Here is a 19,723-nt window from a genome sequence, read left to right on the forward strand (position 1 = left end):
TCTGGATACAGCACTGGGTGAGCTAGCCAGGGCAGTACTGCACAGCTTGCCCTGGTGGTGTTGGGTACATGACAGCTGGCAGGCTGATCTACTCAACTACCACCCAAGCCTAGATCCAGGGCTCTGAGTGGCCCACCCCAACATCTACCTCATCTATGAATTGTTGGGACATATGAAAGTGCTGGTCCTATAGATGCAAAGCTGCAGCATCTCCATTACACAGGGCAATAACAGGATAACTGAGAAGAATTACCATGACTATCCGGTATTGACAGTGTAGCAGAAGCCAGAGGCCTCAAACCAGACCAAAGAGTCACTGCAATCATCATTTTCTTTTTTTAAATTTTAGTAATTTATTCACACTACACCTCAATTTTCAGGTAAAGCTATGTGGCCAAGGGGAACTACCCCACCACCACTAACCCACCCCAGCACATCAAGTTGTGTCAGGACGGAGCTCATCCTCATCCACTGAGGCCAGGCAAAAGCAGCTCCATTAAGGGGAAGTGGTCAAAAAAGCAGGCAACAGAGTCCATGTCAGAGACAGCACCCACTCAGCTTACTAGGGGACCCACATGAAGACTAAGCTGCCCATCAGTTACATATGTGCTCCTTTTGTGAGGAGAAAGGGAGGTGGGAGGGGGAAGATGGTGGGAGGGTGGGATTGGGAGGAGGGTAGGAAGGGGACTATGATCAGGATGTAAAGTCAATATGTGTGGACAAAAGGATATACTGGGAAACACACGGTGACACACTACAGCTTCCAGGATGAGATGTTTTCTGTGCATTGCTGTTTTTTTTTTAATTTTATTTTGGGGTGCAGGTTGAAAAGGCAGAGGTGAGGACAAAGAGGCAGGGAGATGACTGGGATTGGGGTGCATGATGTGAAACTCATAAAGAATCCATAAAAAGTTTTTTTTTAAAGAAAAAGGAAAAAAAATCAGATTACTTTCCAAACATAGACAAAGAGGTCCACCTAAGAATAACAACCTTAAAGAATAACAAATAAACAAGGCCAGAAAAGAAATACCCCACAGTGTGTAATTAAAATATACAATAAAGGAAGTATATTTTTAAGAAAAGTATTGAAAATGGCAAGGTAGAAATGTGAAGTCACTTATGAAGGCAGGCTGATCAACTGGTTATTTAACAGACATTTTGGAGCTAGAAGGCCCTAATAAAATTGAAAAGGAAATAAAAATCTTTCATGATGATAACAGACTGAAGAATTATGACCACTAAGCCATCTCTACAGAAGCTACTTGAAGAAAGACTTCAGTCTGAAGAGGAGGATAACCACATGTAAGAGGCCAGAAAGGATAAATAAGCAATACAAGAACAGTTGACCAAAAGAAGTCTAATAAAATACTATACAATCAGTAAAATGACAAGAATTAATGTACATCTTTCACTAATGCTCTGAATGTTAGCATTCTCAATTCCACAATAAAGTGATACAGACTAGCAGACTGTAGTAGAAAACATGATTCATCTTTCTTCTTCCTCCAAGAAACATGCCTTAACATCACTAAGATAGATGCTGTCTTAGGATAAAAGGAATAAAAAAGGGTATTCCAAGCAAATGGAACTAGGAAACAAACAGGGTCAGCAATGAAACCTGTAGAGAATATATAAGCTTATGAAAACTAACCAATAATCTACTGAATAGTAATTGGGCTACAAAATTAGGAGAAAAAGGTTTAAAATAAAAAAGAATTAACAACAAAAAATAAAAATAATACGCAACTGTATTCTGCCTATAAGAAACTTCACTGATATGAAGGGTTGGAAAAGGACATATTACAAATAAAGATTTGCCTTGGTCAATGACATGTGATCAGAAGTATCCAGTGGCACTTTGTGTGTATTCATGAAATTATAGGTGCATGTGTGCAGGAATGTGTGTAAATACCACACAAGAGTTCACTTTCAAGTGTTCTTCCTCAGAAGGCACCAGCCTTGTTCTTCTTGAGATAGATTCTCATTGTGACCTGAGGTTTGCTGATTCGGCTAGGCTGGCTGGTCTCAGAGCCCCAGGGATCGACCAACCTCCACCAGTGCAGCATTAGATTACAGTCATGAGCCATCATAAATGACTTGTTAACATGTGTGCTAGGGAACAAGATCAGGTCCTTTTGCTCCCACACCAAGCACTTAACCTGCTGAACTCACCAACACTGCCAAACTTTTTTTTTTTTTTAAGGCTGGAGGAATCTACTATCTGAATTCAAAACATATCACAAAGCTACAGTTACTAAAACAGCATGGTATAGAAATAAAACCAGAGACAGACCAATGGAACAGAATAGAGACTAACCGCAGATTAATCATAAATAACTAATTTATGCTTATATAGCCAGTTGATGTTTCTATTGGCATATTCATTGTACTAGGTGCTAGATGTATGTATTCATATAAGCATGTAATGTACTTTGAACTAATTCCTTCATATACCTCTATCCTTCCATTTATCATTCACCATTATTCATCTGTTGCTATAGATAACAGTTTCACTTCTACTCTCTGTATATATATGCACATATATATGATTTTATAGATCTAGGATGCACAAATTTAAAAAAACACCATACATTGCTTGCCTTTGTGACATTGACTTAATTAATGTAATAACAATAACATCTATCTTACTTTCTATTTTTGTGATAAGACACTGACCAAAAATAACTTCTCGATGAAAAAGTTTATTTAATCTTATATTTTTCAGGTGACAGCCCATCATGGAGGAAAATCAGGGCAAGAATTCAAGACAGGAACTTGGAAGCAGGAACTGAAGCAGAGGCTATGGACTCCTTACTTACTTGTTCAGTTAGAGTTTTAATATAACCCCTGACCACCGGCTCAGGGACAGTACCACCTACAGTGCTGGACCCTCACATAGAAATCATCAATCAAAGAAAATGCCCCCATGGCTCACCTACCGACCATTTTTGAATTTAATTTTTTTTTTTTTAGTTTCAAGGTCACATTTATTAGGAGATTAAGAGGGGCATTATCCATGGACTATAAATAGTGCCCAGCTGACTTTAGTCACAGTCAAGCGGAGATGCAGCCAGTGCCACCCTATTTCGTAGACACTCTTGTTCTTTTGTTCCAAGAAAAGTTTGCACCGTAAGACTTGGACTTGGGTTTCAGAACCTTCCTCTCTTCCACGTCATAGCTCCACCCATTTTTTTCTGCAAAGGCAATTGCATCTTCTTTGGCACTGAACGTTAGAACCATGTTCGAGAGGGGATCAGCTATTGATGCCCAACCCATCAAAGGATTTTCCCATCTCTCTCTGGTATCAAACTCCATCTTCCATTTCTTTGTGTTGTTTACTCCAGATTGCATGTTATTGCGAGCAGGGACAAAGATCCTAACCTTCCTGGTTTTGATGTGCTCTTCTGGAACACCAGTTAAAGTAGTGATGTCCAGTTTTTCATCAACTGTTATAAGCTGTGTGTCTCGAGTCTGGTCCTGTGCCAGCTTCCATGTGGATGTGTTCAACAACCTGGTTGGGACGCTGGAGACGGAGACGGCAGCTGTAGCCACTGCCCTCCTCCCCAACAACGCCTGTCTCAGCGCCCCTGACATTGAGACCGCCGCCATCTTCCTGCGGGCAAACGCCAGGACCGAATTTAAATTTTTTTTAATGTATTGAATTTACATCCCAACGATACCCTGTCCCTCATCTCTTCCTAGTCCCACCCATCTACCATACCAACTGACCCCAGCCTATTAAGGCAGGCAAAAGAGTTCATGGAAGAAATAGGCCTTGCTCCACTTACTAGGAGAACCCTATGGAGACTGAGCTGCCTATTGGCTACATCTGAGCAGAGGGCCTAGGTCTTCTAAATGAATGGTTCTTGAATAGTACATCGGTTTCTTCTGTCCCCCACCCCCACCCCAGCCCATATTTATTGGCTCTGTTGGTCTTCTTGTGGGGCTACTTTACCCTCTGGGTCTTTCTATGCCCCCAAATCTTACATAAGACTCCCTGCGCCCTGCCCAAAGTGCGTCTGTGAGACTCAGCTTCTGTGCTAATTCCCTGGTAGGGAGTCTTTCAGAGGACATCTATAGTAGGCCTCTATTCTCTCCCCTCTATTCAACTGCTTCCAGAGTCTATTCCATTTGCCATTCTGAATGAGAATTAAACATCCTTCCTGGGGTCCTCCTTGATACTTAGTTTCTTTAGGTTTGTGGACTGTACTATGGTTATCCTGGATTATATGGCTAATACCCACTTATAAGTGAGTATATACCATGTGTGTCCTTCTGTGTCTGGGTTATGTCACTCAAAATGACCTTTTCCAGCTCTGTCCATTTGCCCTCAACTTTCATGATGTCCTTGTTTTTAGTAGCTGAACAGTACTCCATTGTATGGACGTGCCACAGTTTCTTTGGCCATTCTTCAGTTGAGGGGCATCTGGATGGTTTCCAGTTTCTAGCTATTACAAATAACGCCACTATGAACATAGTTGAACAAATGTCCTTGCTATATAATGGAGAATCTTTTAGGTATATACCCAGGAGTGGTATAGCTGTGTCTTGAGGGAGAGCTATTCCCAATTTTGAGAAAGCACCAGATTGATTTCCAAAGTGGTTGTACACATTTAGAATCCCATTAGCTATGGAGGAGTGTTCTACTTTCTCTACATCCTCACCAGCATGTGAAGTCACTTGGATTTTTTATCTTAGCCATTCTGGGAGTTGTAATATAGAATCTTAGAGTCATGTTGATTTGCACTTCCCTGATGATTAAAAACATAAAACATTTCTTTAAATGCTTCTCAGACCTTCACTATTTTTCTGTTGAGAATTCTTTGTTTAGCTCTGTATCCCATTTTTTAAATTTTGGGTTATTTGGTTTGTTGGCATTTAACTTCTTGAGTTCTTTATATATATTGTATATCATCACTTTGCTGGATGTAGAGTTGGTGAAGATCTTTTCCTAGTCTGTATACTGTTATTTTGTTTTTATTGACAGCGTCTTTTGCTTTATAGAGCCTTTCAGTTTCATGTTCTTCCTTACTTTTTCTTCTAATAGATTTAGTGTTTCTGGTTTTATATTGAGGTCTTTGATCCATTTGGACTTGAGTTTTATGCAGGGTGATAAATATGGGTATATTTGGGGTTTTTTTTGTTGTTGTTTTTTGTTTGTTTTGTTTTTTTTGTATGTAGACATCTGGTTAGACCAGCACTATTTGTTGAAGAATCTATGTTTTTCCATTGTTTGGTTTTGCCTTCTTTGTCAAAAATCCAGTGTCCATTAGTGTGTGTGGTTATTTCTGGATCTTTGATTTAATTCCATTGATCAACCAACCTACTTCTATGCCAGTACCATGCCATTTTCATTGCTGTTGCTCTATAGTACAGCTTGAGATCAGGGATGGAGATACTTCGAGAAGGTCTCTTACTGTATAGGATTGATTTAGCTATTCTGGGTTTTTTGTTTTTCAATATGAAGTTGAGAATTGTTTTTCAAGATCTGTAAAGCATTGTGTGAGCATTTTGCTGGGAATTAGATTGAATCTGTAGGTTGCTTTTGGTACAATGGCCATTTTTACTATGTTAGTCCTACCACAAGCATGGGAGATCTTTCCATCTTTGCTTTCCCAGCAGTCATAGTTGCTTACCGCTTTTTGTTGAGGTATGGGATGCCACAAAATTTTCTCTCTTCCAAGTTAACTAATATTTCTATTGTTCCAGTCTTGCTTAGGAGAAACTGTTTCACAGAAGACTTCCTGGTAGTCTAGTTCTCACAATCTTTCTTTCCCCTGTCTGCAATGTTCCATAAGCCATAGATGCCAGAGCCCTGATGTAGATGTATCCACTGGGACTTGGATCTCAATAATACGTTGATTTACACATCAGTATCAGGTTCCTTCAAGTTAAGAACTTTGCCCAAAAAGTCTTTATATAGCAAGTGGAGTCTTAGAAAATGACTCCCCTATTAAACGAGGCATATGTGTGGTGGAAATTTATCAGAGTTTTCTCATAAGGGCATGTCAGAAACTAAGGCAAGAATGCAGCAGGATCTTCTCACAGGTGTAAGCATGGTGTCAGACTCCCCACGTGATTTGCCTTGGTCAAAGCTGTGAGCAGAAGTTGCAGATAGCACTGCTCAGCACCTCCTAAGGAGCCATGGAGGAGCACTTCCATCCCTGGCCTTTGCCCCAGGTGCAAATGCCCCAGTCCTACAGTAGAAACTCTTCCAACAACCTCCATCACAGCCTAGGAAAGACACACTGTAGAGGGTCATAAGTAACCTGAAGCTAATACATAAATAATATATAGTATATACTTTGTGCTAATAAGTTAAAATATAGAATACATACTTTGTATAATGTCACTAGGATTTAGGCTCGACAATTTACCAAAAGATGACTAATACACTATTTATTTACTATATCTTTTCAACCATGTATAACTCATTAATAATAGATAAATCTTATTGGCAGTAAAGATCTATGCCAATTCATATTAAGTATTCATAAATAAGCCCTTATGTCTAACTAGAAGAACTCGGATGCAAGTTTGAAAACAGCAGGCTTATAAGGCAGGTGAGAGGTCTTGAAATAGAGATGAAGGAGTCTTAACATAGGAAAAAGGAAAAAATTTAAAAAGAAAATGTGAAAAGAAAAAAGGGAAGACAATGGTGATAAAGGAAGAAAGAAAAAAGAAAGTATTGTTCTTAAACTATAAAATCCCATGGGACATTTCTCTAAGAAGAGCTTCCTGCTAGAGTGTCTACATAACACATAGCACAGATAGCCTTACATGTTGTGACCTTTAATAAACTCTAAATTATCCAATGCCAGTCGGCACTTCTGCTTCACCTTGCTCATGATATTTTAACCTACAGAAGTATTATCCTCAAAGTTATAGATGATAGCAACTGACATAAAGCCAAACAGCAAACAGCCCAGGTGGGCCTGCTTTTCTGATTTGTTGAGGAAATCAAAGTCCACAAAGCAAAGGCCCTAAATGCAGGGCTCTTTGGGCAATACAGGAGATCTCTGAGTCCATGCCCTAGGTCAAGTGACTTGGGATGATAGGTTTTCTGTAGCTTTTCATGCTTGTACCGTGACAGGAATCTTTCTGGCATGCACCACTCTCTTCAGTTTGATGCACTTCCCCACACAGTAGTGCAAGCCACCAGCACAAAACCAGCAGAGAAAGAAGGAAGCCTCCCAGACTTGGATTTAGGAGCATTTTTATGCATGACTGGTTTTACTGTCACAATCCATACACTTTAACTGATAAGGGATTCCATGTGACATCAGAAATCAACCAACCATACAATTGCTGATGTCATTTGCTCTCTAAAGAGCTATTGGTCAAAGCCTTAAATTTTTCATTGGGGATAAAGTCTTTATCCTTTCAAGATGTTTCTCTATTACTTTTCTACTGCTTCCACTGGATTATCTGTTAATGCATGTGAGCCACAAAGTTGTTTGCCTAATTAAAAACTAAAAAAAAAAATTATATGTCTGAGCAAAGATTAAATTGCATCATACACAAAGGAGAAAATTAGTCAAGAATCCTGCCAATAATGCTTTGATAATAGTTCCATTCAGTTCTGCTCAAACTTTGTTACTTTACATATTTAAATGGCCTTTTATCTTCAGTGTGCTATGTTTTGTTCTTAGTTATTACTACAACATGTTGTTTTCAAAGACAACTCCACACATGAACTGACTCACACTAAAGTCAGGCAGATGATACAATATTATTAAATTATCTTACATAATATCATCTTTTTTCAAATAAAAGATGTTGCTAAAAGGTGAAAAATGTTCTTTAAAAAATACTTCATCATAAATCTTTTTTTCCCCTGCAAATCCTTTTTTCTTTCTACAAAAGCAATCTGAATGGGGATAAAAGAAGACAAAACTTGACCTTTTGTGATCCCAGCATTAATGGCTCTGTTCATAATTCAATCTATGTGTGTGTGAGAGCATCCATGTGGAAACATAGAAGCCTGAGAGACATAAAACCTTTCCCTTTAAACGTTATCTGACCCTATTGGTCCCATTCACAAAAGAAGGCTTACGCACGCACATGCTGCAGAAGCGCACCGTCGCACTGTGCAGCAGAGAGCCTCTGCGCTCCTCTCCTCATGCTCCATGGCAATGAAGCATGCAAGTGACACTTGTACAGATTTGGAGTGTAACAATGAACAGAAGGGACGAGCCAGAAATGAAGTATTCTGGTGCGGAAACAAGACAAACTTGTGCAATGGGGCAAGTGTGCACATTGCTGTGCATATGCATGTAGGATGCTTGACCACGTCTCTATGAGGCATGTGCAATGGGGCAAGTGTGCACATTGCTGTGTATATGCACGTGGGATGCTTGACCACGTCTCTATGAGGCATGTGCAATGGGGCAAGTGTGCACATTGCTGTGCATATGCACGTGGGATGCTTGACCACATCTCTATGAGGCATGGGTGCAATTCCTGAATTCATTTAAGCTCTCAAGATGGCTCGTAGTCAGCACAAAACAGTAACCTCTTTATAACTCTTCTACAGGTCTTACATATTAAAGGTGCTTATTTCTGAGCTATACACTGTTAACACTGCCAGCCCTCTACTCAGGACAAGTCTGAAGAACTGGTTTTTGCACTGGCTTCAACTGCTGGGATGAGTGGTCTGTGGCTTTGAATCCACTCATGTTATTAAGAACTCCAGAGCACTTTGTACAGAACTACAAATTTAAATCATCTTATAAAATACTTATCTCTAGCCTTGAAATATGGGCTCAAGGCAAGGTCAGCCTGTTAACTCAATCCCAACTTCCTAGACAGGTGTGGTGACTCAAACCAGCAGTCTCAGTACTTTGGGAGGCTGAGAGAGGAGGACTGACATGATTTTAAGACCTCTGTGAACTACACAGTGAGTTCCAATCCATCCTGGGAATACAGTATCAGAAAGAAAGGAGGGGCAGTGGCAAGATGGTTAAGCAGACAGAGACATTTGCCACAAAGCATTTGGTCTCTAGGACCTAAATAATGGAAATCTACAATTTGTCATCTGACTTCCACATATGCACCATGCAGTAGCCTTCCCCCATCAATATACATACATACATACATACATACATACATACATACATACATACATGCATTCCAGAAAAGGAGCACAGAGATTTTGATGAATACTTTTTAGTCTTCCTAAATCTCTTTATTTAAATATTCATATATTCACAAATATATTCCTTTCATAGATTAAAAGGTGAATATGATCTTGAATTGATAAAAAGAAAACCAGAAAAATCAAGAGAGGTGAAAGAAAGCTAAGTATCTCTGATTGGGAGTTGAGTTACAGTGTAATCCCTGGGGAACCTGACATGTACGGTGCCTTGCATAGCACTGCAGTGGCAACCAAATCTTCACTTTGCTAGAACTTTCCTCAGGTGGGAAGATCTACCTTGCCTCCAACCAGAGGTCCCTTTGTGGTGGCTTTACAATCTGACATCTCCATCTATTGACATGGGAAGAGACCATTTAAAATGGAGGCATTTTAAGTGTCTTCCCAACTTACCTGTTTGGAAATAGGTTGATGGCAATGGTGTTGACAGGAGCTACATCTTAAGGCTTCTACATAGTTGTTCTTTACAGAATTCTAATTATAAGAGTATGTCTCACTAAGGGATCAGATTGCCATGCTCAGAACACTCTCACCAGGCTGACACCAATGACTAGTGATGCTAAGTCATGTCCACCCCTGGGAGCAATGGCTAACTATGTCTCAAATACACACTAACAGCTTTGGCAAACCTTTCTTGACTTTGAGTGCTTCCAGCCTGTTCATGCATATTTAGTCCAGCATTGCTGTCTACTTTTCAGACCACCTGGAATACCACACTTTTAATTGATAACAATGAATTACAAATTTGCAAAAAATAACTTTAACATATCATTGTATCAAAGTAGCTTTATAACATATGTATATTTATTACTTCCAGTTTCCATTGGAGAAATTATATTGAATTAAAAGCACATTTTGAAAGAAAAGCCCAAGCATCAGAACAGGACCTAAACCTGAGATTTTATGACATTTAATCTGGGTTTTAAGATAGATATAGAATTTCATATTTGTATAAACAATCCATGGAGCTGGTGATGCAGCTCAGTGGTAGAGCGCCTGTCTGGCATGCACAAAGCCCTGGGTTCAAGCCACAGCAACATCAAAATAAAGGAGAACTGAGCTGAGAAGATATTGAAGAAATCGCCCCTGCATTTCCGCACTTCCCTTTTCCATAAGGTTTCCCTTCTCTCTATACACATAAAGAGCAGCTGAAACTAGAATTCACTTTTGCTGGCCTGAGCACTGGAATTCACACATCTAAGCTGATAGAATTATTCTAAAGTAAGAACTTGGCAATTATCTACATGTTTAATTTCTGAGACAACGCCCCCACTTTTTTTATGTGTACTTGAAACTATTAAATAAATGCAAAACTGCTAATAAGAATGCCAATATGTATTGTGAAAATACCACAACAAAGCCCACTACTTTTATAATTAAGAGATAAGCTAATAAAAATACCAAATAAACATAAATATTATGTTTTGAGAAACAGTAAGCATTAAATTCCTATTATACTTTATTTATATAAAACAATGATCCTTTTCCTTGACCACTAAACGTTCAGTTCCAGTGAACCTATAATCTTACATACAATGTGAGGGAAGACTAAAGTGATGGATCACCTGGGAAAGCCCTTGTCATGCCTGCAGGACAACCTGAGTTTGTCCACAGAAGAGCCAGCCTTGATGGCGTGCACCTGCAATCTCAGCCCTCCATCTTAGAGGCGGGAGGTGCAGGAAAAGGAACCCCAGAAGCTTTCAGGCCAGCTGACATATACAGCAGCACACACAAAGACTGGCTCAAACAAGGTGGAAGATGAAGACCAATGCCTAAGGTTATTCCTCTAACCTCCACACACGTGTCATACACACATGCACCCCCCAAACCTACATTCATGCACACACATATAATGACTAAAAATATAGAACAATGGGCAAACATAATTATACCTAAGAAAGCAATCTGTTGTTATTTTAGATTAAAATCTCTACAATTCTGGTTAAACATACATAAAACATGTAGGGGAGTTTAGTTTTTTAATTTATAACTAGCAGCTTAGTCATTTGCCCTATAAGTATTCAACGATAGGAGTCAAATCTATAACTTAAATATATATAGTCATTATTCGTTGCATTTCAGGAAACAGTCACATACAATTTTTGCAAAATATTCCCTACTGAGTATGCTAATGAATATTTACAATAACATCTTTAATACTGGATCTATATATCCCAAATACTAACACAATTATTACCTAAGAGTTGAACTCATACAAAAAATTGATACATCTTATCGATCATTTATTATGAAAGAAAAAGTTAGAAAGGATGATACAGTCATTAAGATAAAAAAAAATACTAAAACAGTAAACTTTGGATAGATTTCTTTGAATAATGTTCAAATTGGTCAAACTTACACAGAAAGTTTATTTTAAATGTATAAATTATCTTATTTTTTAAAAGTGGTTATAGATTTATTTTTTTCACAGTGGTACACAGAGACTAGCAAATCCATGCCCACTACTCAGAAAGATTAAATGCTTTTGCATTCCAGGAAGCGACATGAAAATAATTTTCCTCCTTTGTCTGGCACCAATTTTGTGTTATTATTTCATTTATGGAATATGCTGTCAACTTCCCAGCGTGGGCTTTGGAGGGGAGGTTTGATTTAATAGTTCTTCATTACAATATTGCCGGCAGATTCCGATCATTAGCTCTCTCAGGGTTGACATTCGTAAACTACAGCTTTCCCGTGATAGAAGATAACTTCGTTAGCATTTCTAAAATCCAGAGTAAGGATTCTCTCCTTAGATATTTGTTAATACAAACAAGATGCAGAGCTAGCAAAGATCCAATGGCCCTTATACACTTCCTGGTCCTGGAATGTTTTTAAAACTGATTCTCAAGTAATTTGTAATAGCTTGTAAAACGTAGGGGGAAACACTCATGATTTTTCAGGAAACCATGGCCTGATTTGTTCTTTCAGGCATACATTATTTTTCAGGGTGCCCACATCAATGAAATAATTACCAGTTTTGAACAGCTTTTTTTTTCTGCTCTTAGCTTTTTAGAATTAACAGATGTTGATTTACTGTAATACCAAGGTAATTTTTCTGTTAATTTTGAAATCAGTGCACATTATGGTTTCGATATGGTTAGCAAAAGAAGTTCCTTACATCTTCTTGTGACTTCTGGTATTCCTCTGGGGTCATCGAAGGAATGGTCTTGTCTCTTACTTTTGCTTTTTTCTCACTCACAATTAAGTTCAACTAGAAGACATAAGTAATCAAGATGAACCTATGACAATTCGGAACATTTAGTCAAAGAATTAATTTTTTAATTAATTCTGAAGTACATATGTAAAAATGAACCTCATTTTTTTAGAGTAAGTAGAAAGATGATTTCTTAATAGTTAAAACACTTAACATATTGAGTTTCAACTTTCTCTTTAAAATATATAACTTAGAAAACCTAATGAGGAGGGAAAGTCCCGAGTTGCAGCAATTAGACATTAAAGTGAATTCACACCTTTTAAAATTATGTTGATTTCTTCTATCAGAAATTTTCATTGTAGGTAATAGCAGAAGATGGCTGACAGTATGTTGGGATAGGCATTCAAGGAGTCCATCAAAGCATTCATTCATACACTCCACTGTGCTAAAATAATTTCCAACATTTTGAAGCAGAAGATTGTGTCCTACACAGCTCAGTAGTTACGTCCAACTGGTGCCATTTATACAGTCAGGTCACGCTCTTCTCCCACTAGTCTCTGATTTATAAAAATACAAATGCGGGCCCACTTCATTTCTTTATAAATAATCTTATGGAAATAAAATACCATTTTCATTAAAGGAAGAAATTAACTCACACAGTAAGATTTGTTCAGCAGAGTAAAACCACTAGAAACAACCAAAGCAAGAGGCTGATAAAAAGCTCTGTCCTGTGGAGTATTACCAATTTCAGTTTTTGAGAGAGGGCCTCACTTTGCAGCTCCGGCTGCCCTGGAACTTACCGAGACCCCCCTGCCTCTGCCTCATGAGTACTGGAATCAATGGCATGTACTACCATGCCTGGCTTTTTTCTTTCTTTCTTTCTCCCCAACACCAGTTGGAATATTTAAAGTTTTTAAGTGCAGACTCTAGACTAATAATGAATAATGATGGTTTTTATGGGTTTTGTGTGTGTGTGTGTGTGTGTGTGTGTGTGTGTGTGTGTGTGTGTGTGCGTGTTCATGCCGCTAATACATATATGTTTTCTCAAGTGTATGCCTAACAAATCATATTTGGCAACATGGATAGTGAATTTCCACTGCCTAAAGATCTATACTTCCTATAATAGAGATTACTGGGAAATATGAATTCAACATGTCCTCTTAAATCTAGCTATTGAGATATATTTAGGAATTTTCAAGCTGTGAAAACTTTATTCAATGATAGGTGATACAAGTAAGTCCTACAGACATCTGACTGGGGAGACATGTGTGGTTTAGGAATCCTGAGGCTATCTGATGCTCAGCTGAATAGAGTTGATACATGTTCCCAAAAGAGGCTTGTCAACTCTTTAGGTTTATGGGAATGGGAAGAGGAGTGTCTTTATCAGCCCTTTATAGTACGAAACAGACACGATACAAGCAAATGAGCTATTTTTTGATGAGCCTTTTATTTTTTCAAGACAGGGTTTCTTTGTGTAGCCTTGGCTCTCCTGAACTCACTTTGTAGAACAGGTTGGCCTCAAACTCACAGCGATCTGCCTCCCAGAGTGCTGGAGTTACAGGCATGTGCCACAGTGCCCAACTGGATAAGACTTTTTAAAGGAGGTGGTAGACTAAATTTTGCCAGCAAATAGTGGTTCTAACTCCTAACCTAGACTGAGAATCACTAATTAAACAGGTTATTTTAATCACCACATAAGACTATTTTTAGACTTTCTCTCTCTACTGAATATTTGTTCTGTAATAATATATCACAGAAGTATAACTCTATGAAAATATGAGTATCAAATCTTTGTATAGACTAAGTCTGATCTCTAAGTCTCATTGATCACTTATCAAAAGAGTTTTCATCTCAGAACACAGGGGGAATAGAAGACAGAAATTGTAGAATATTACTTAAACATAATTTTCTCTTAATTTTTGTAGTGTTGAGAATAAAACCAAAAGCCTTGCACGTACAGGCCAAAACTCACCCACCCAGCTATACTCAGCTCTTGGTTTCAAGAGACAGGATTTTGCCTTTTCCCCCAGGCTGGTCTACATTCATATTCCTTTTCCTTTCATCTCCCAAACTATGGGATTAGATGCATGTGTCCCCATGCCCATCAAGTTTATCTATTTTTTTTTTAATATATTGATTTCCAGATGAAAAAGGAAAAAAAAGCAGAAGGAAAGAGGAGGGGAAAGAAGGAGGGGGGAGAAGGAGGGAGGGAAAGAGAGGTGGGGGGAGACTGCACTGTCTTAAGGAACAAAACAAAAACAGAGTCATGAAGTTCCTTGGTACCATGCAGAGAAGTACTATTCTGATGTGGTTTCCCGGGGCCGTGACATTTGGAACAGCATGAAAGTAACTTTTTAAAATGTGAGAAGTCTTTCCCTCTGACAGCACTACCGTTATAGGGGAATTCGCCCCAACTTCAATATCCAACTTCTATTCTATGTATGCAGAGGGAAAACATATCAATATCTTTTAAAAATCATATTGTGGATTCAGGGTGTGTTTGATAAAATGTGAGAATAGCCTATGGAGTCTTTACTGGGAACCGAGAATCCATTCCAAGAGAGGTATGTTTTAACTTAATCATTTAGAGAAAATTACTAAAGGGTCAAATGAGGGGATTAAATTTCACCTGAGGTATTAATAATATTCAGTGCTAACAGCATCTGTATCTCCAAACCCAAGATGTGACAATAATAGTAGTTTTCTTCTCTCCTGCTTCTTTGATCAGACTATCGTGTTCTTTCATTAAGAGAAACAACAACAACAAATTAAAAAAAACTAGATGCCACCATTCTGCTGCCTTATCTCAATATGTGAACTAATTTGTTAATTAAGATGACACACCTGGGAATGTTGTGGGTTTTCCCTATTAAAGAAGACAGGAACTTCAAAAGCTAGAAATGAGAAACAACACTAAAATTGATGTGTAACTGAAAAAAAATCTCTGCCAAATAGAGTAAGGGAAGGCTGTCATTTTCTCTAACACATATTGTTCCCTTTAAATGTAAGAAAAAAATTCTCACATATTCATTGTAGCAAATTAATAGAAATCCACAAGGTAGCATTTTTCTAGGGTTTGTTGCTAAGCTTTGAAATAACAACACCACACACTGGTAACCAGGCAAGGCTAGGCTCATTCTGAGCAGTGAAAACTAGAAAAGAATAATCAAGCGACTGGCCAAGAACAGAAGTAGAAAGGGGAGAAAAGTTAATGGCAATGCTTTAAAGAAAAAGTCTGCTTAGATCCACAGAAGATGAAGATCACATAAACTCATGGAAGGCATCAAAGAGTTAAGAATGTTTTCTATAAAGGTGCTGGGGGCTTATCTTAGTGGGAAAGCGTTTGCTTAGCATGCATTTGGCCCTAAGTGCAATCCCTAGCAATGCAAAAGAAAACAGAATAAAAAGAAGAAAAGAGTTACACAAAAATATACCTGAGGCAATAGAATCCAATAAAATGATTTCCACTATCACTGGCTTTTCAGAGCATATTTTATTTAAAGCATTAACACTAAGGGTTCAGATGTCATTCTGTCTCTAAAGACATAAAACTAACAGTCCAGTGATACAGAATCTGACATAAAACACGGAATGTGTAATTGAAAGCACTCTTAATTTTTGAGAGCTGCTTCAAATATCTGAGGCTTATGAGGCTCTTCTATGGACATCCTCAAACAGAAAGCAGGACCGAGACCCCGCTAAACAAGCATAGCCTCAACGGTTATCATTAATAGCCCACTGCCTTCCTGTAATGTGCTTAAGTATTCTGAAGTGTGTTTATTAATTGTAAATATCCTGTAAAAATTGTAACATGATAGATCAGTATACTTTACAGAAGGAAATAACTCTAACACTGTTGTTCTAGAGTTAAATTATTACCATCATTAGAAAAAGCACAATACTGCAGACATGCTTTTATGTTGGATCTGCCTAATTCATACTCCCATTCCAGATAAACCTAGCCAAAGGGAGAAAGCTTCTTAGTCCAACCAAACTCTTATGGTTCTGAACTGTGGCTTTCCACATAGCTTTTGTACTTCAAAAGAGAAACCCATGATCATGTGTTGTATATAACATTCTTAATACATCAGCACATTCATGTGAGAATACTGAATTTTATCTAAGGTTTTCACCAGCAAATACTGATCTACTGCTGTTATTTGATCCATAGTTTATTTGTGGATCAATACAGGCAATACAGTTTAGCATAAACAATAAGATAGCCACCCTTCATATATATTGACAAGCTTTCCAAATAGTCTGTTAATATACAAAAGACTGGGACAAATTACTTATGTATATATACAAAACATGGCTATAAAGGACAGCTGCAGGTATTTTGGGGGGAAGTGCATTTTAATAAGGTCCTATTCAGTTATAGAACAATTGGGGGAAGAAATAGTTTGCACTACAGAGTTTAGTGCAGAAGTCCTCTCCTTTCTAACCACGAAATCAATCATTTGTCCAGACTGTGGGAGTCAGAGTTAGTTACTGAAAAGACTCCGTATATAAACAAGTCAATAACTCATTGTGTGTTATTGTGGAGCTGAAGAAGTCGGCTTTCAAAAAGCTGGCCCTGCTTCTCCCGGGATGAATGTCACTGTATTCAGGGGCTGGGGAAGCCTTTGTTTCCAGCCATTCCTGACTGCCATTTATGTATGGGAACAGGAGGTGGCTGCAGGAAGAGCAGGGAAGACACTCTTCCCTAACGTGGTGTCCAAGTCAAACTCCCAGTTCTGTCAGCCAAAATTGTTTCTGAAAATGGACAATGAGGCTGATAAAGAGTGGCCATGTAAAAAGTATTTGGCCAAAAAAGATGAGAGACAAATGAATCTACTGCATCTTAAGTTGGATTGGGATGGGACTTTAGATTTCCTACTTGTCAACAGAGATAAATATGACATTCAGGCAAAAGCTTGAAGAGTTCAAATGTACAAAATCAAACTGATGAACAGGTCAGCATGTAAAAGGAATTCTATCTGTTCTTGCTGTAAATAGAAAGGCTGATTCTTGAGACAATCAAATGGAGTTTTCAAAGTGTCTCTCTCTCTCTCTCTCTCTCTCTCTCTCTGTGTGTGTGTGTGTGTGTGTGTGCATGCACACACACTTGCATACACATACACACATTCACATGCTTCTTTTGTCTGTACCTTTGAAAGAGAAGTATTCAGTAGGTGTCACATTTTGGAAAGAGCAATAAAACTCCTTTAAGATCTGACATTGACACTTGAGATAAAGAAATCCCAATGATCTTTGACTTAAGAATAAAGGTCCTTTATGTTCAAATGCACTAAATTCAAAACATACAAATATTCTTAGAATTGTATCTATTTTACCTTGATATTTGTTAAACAGGTTTATAATTATAAACAGGTTTATAATTAATATTGGTAAACAACAAATACAAGCATGTATATTTAATAAATGATCCTCATATTATAAGTGTCACCAGTATCTTTATGCCTTCCCTCTTTTTAAGCCAAAGCTCTTTTCAAAAGATGTTTATTCATTTATTTTGTGTGTGGGGTTAGTGGGCACATGACATGACTTGCACACAGAGGTCAGGGGACACTTGCAGGAGTCAGTTCTTTCCTTGCACCATATGAGTCCCAGGGGTTGAACTCCAGCTGCCAGGCTTGGCAGGAGGTGCCATAATCCACTGAGCCATATCTACAGCCCCCTCCTTTCTTTTAACTAGGGACAGTTGTAGCAGCAAGCAAGGAGAGAATGCAGAAAATTAATCTCATCTGTCTCACGCTCGTACATGATGTAGAAAATCACATCAGATAACATCTTTCTCCATCATGCCACAGAATGTGACAGATCTTCCCCAGATACAAACAGGGTAGTATCAAAGCACAGTGTGATTAACTAGATAGTGAAAAAAGTCAAAATATTGGGCTTGAGATATGTAATCATAAATGTATAACCTATAAGACAGAAAACACTTTAGGATCAGAGTGTTTGGGCATGGAGAGGCATCAATGTGATAGAGTAGCTTCCTAGGGAAAAAAAAGAGAAAGCGGTAACAGGATGACATTGTTATTAACTAATAATATGTTATTTAGTATGTTTATGATGAAACTGGTCCTGCATAAAGTTGGCAAAGCAGCTGAGCTTAGCTTTGGGAGGAAGAAGTGCAGGTGAGACTGAGAGCTAAGCCAGGTGAGGCATCAGAGGTCCTGTCAGCCCGGGCAAGGCAGGCCATGGCTGGAGGGTGCTTCACAGAGGTTAAGAGGGAGACACTTGTGAGGACGCACACTTAACCTATTTCTGAATTCAGATGTAAGAGGGAGGGTTACATGTCAAGTGCCTGGTACTATAATGAGGAAAAGCTAGAGGACTCCACTCTTAGTTCTGTTGTGTCTCAGCACCACGCTCTGAAGGATTCAGTTCCAGTCTGAAGACGCTAGGTCCTGAGCTAACCCACTTCTAACAGAACAGTCTCAAGAACCTCTCCTTGGGGAGAAAATTTTGAATACCACTTCTCATCTTAGGAAAGGAGAGAAATCTGAAGTAAAAACTGGCAGTGCCATAAATTCAATCAGAGACTGTGGGTAACAGTGACAATTTTTCCATCCCAGGCTTCCAGAGCCAGGCTTCCCTCTAATCTTCTGGCTGCTTCTTCTTCTTCTTCTCCTTCTTCTTCTCCTCCTCCTCCTCCTCCTCCTCCTCCTCCTCCTCCTCCTCCTTCTCTTAAGAAAAACTTACTTTTCTGAATGTGGCTTCTAGAGGACAGCTTGTCTTAAGGGAGAATTCATAAACTAAACCACCACAATACTTAGTAACCAGCTGGTGCACAATCATTTTAAATTAGCAACATTTTAAGTTATAGTTTATACAAAAGCATACAAAAGACAATTTTCCATAATACCTCACACTAAGCTTATTTGGCAACTGAAATTTTAAAATCTATTTTGTAAGTCCCTCCTCTGTTTTTGTAAGCAACCATAAGTTCTAGCCTTCCCCAATTCTGTGGGGAATGTAGCAGCCTTGACTCTGACTCCACAGCCTGCTTCTAACTTTTCATCTGCACATTCTATCATGGTTAGGAATGCCATGTTCCCTTTCCATTCAGTAATAATGGGTCTTGATTGTGTATAAGATTGGGGGAGTCAGAGATAGTTAATATGTAGTGTATAAAGTCAAGTTACCTGTGCCCTCAATCAGTCAAGATAAGACCAGATAAGTGATGATGCTAGACATGGGAAACTCCTGTCCCTAGACAAAGTCATGTATAGGTCGGATCTTCTTAGACGCAGTTCAGTGAGAAACCGATTATGTCTCAGAGGAGTAAGGAGGAAAGTGAATGAGCACACACACACACACACACACACACACACACACACACACACACACACACACATACACACACACACCACATACACACGGTATGAAAACTACAAAACAAATTC

General features: G+C 38.5%; 2 protein-coding genes across 2 annotated transcripts in view; both read right to left on the reverse strand.

The window, feature by feature from the left end:
- Positions 1-19,723, reverse strand: part of LOC311593908 (doublecortin domain-containing protein 1-like) — a 226,987-nt gene that overhangs the window by 58,844 nt on the left and 148,420 nt on the right. The window contains exon 3 of the mRNA XM_084775296.1: positions 12,273-12,365. Within this exon, the coding sequence (XP_084631422.1) occupies positions 12,273-12,365 (93 nt within the window). The remainder of the gene's footprint in view (positions 1-12,272; positions 12,366-19,723) is intronic.
- On the reverse strand, positions 2,954-3,629 carry LOC311593906 (NADH dehydrogenase [ubiquinone] iron-sulfur protein 4, mitochondrial-like). Its single transcript, XM_084775293.1, has one exon. The coding sequence runs from the start codon at positions 3,607-3,609 to the stop codon at positions 3,082-3,084; it is 528 nt and encodes a 175-aa protein (XP_084631419.1). The 5' UTR covers positions 3,610-3,629; the 3' UTR covers positions 2,954-3,081.

Source organism: Acomys minous, assembly GCF_964271855.1.
Source record: "Acomys minous genome assembly, chromosome: 3".
Lineage (NCBI taxonomy): Eukaryota > Metazoa > Chordata > Mammalia > Rodentia > Muridae > Acomys > Acomys minous.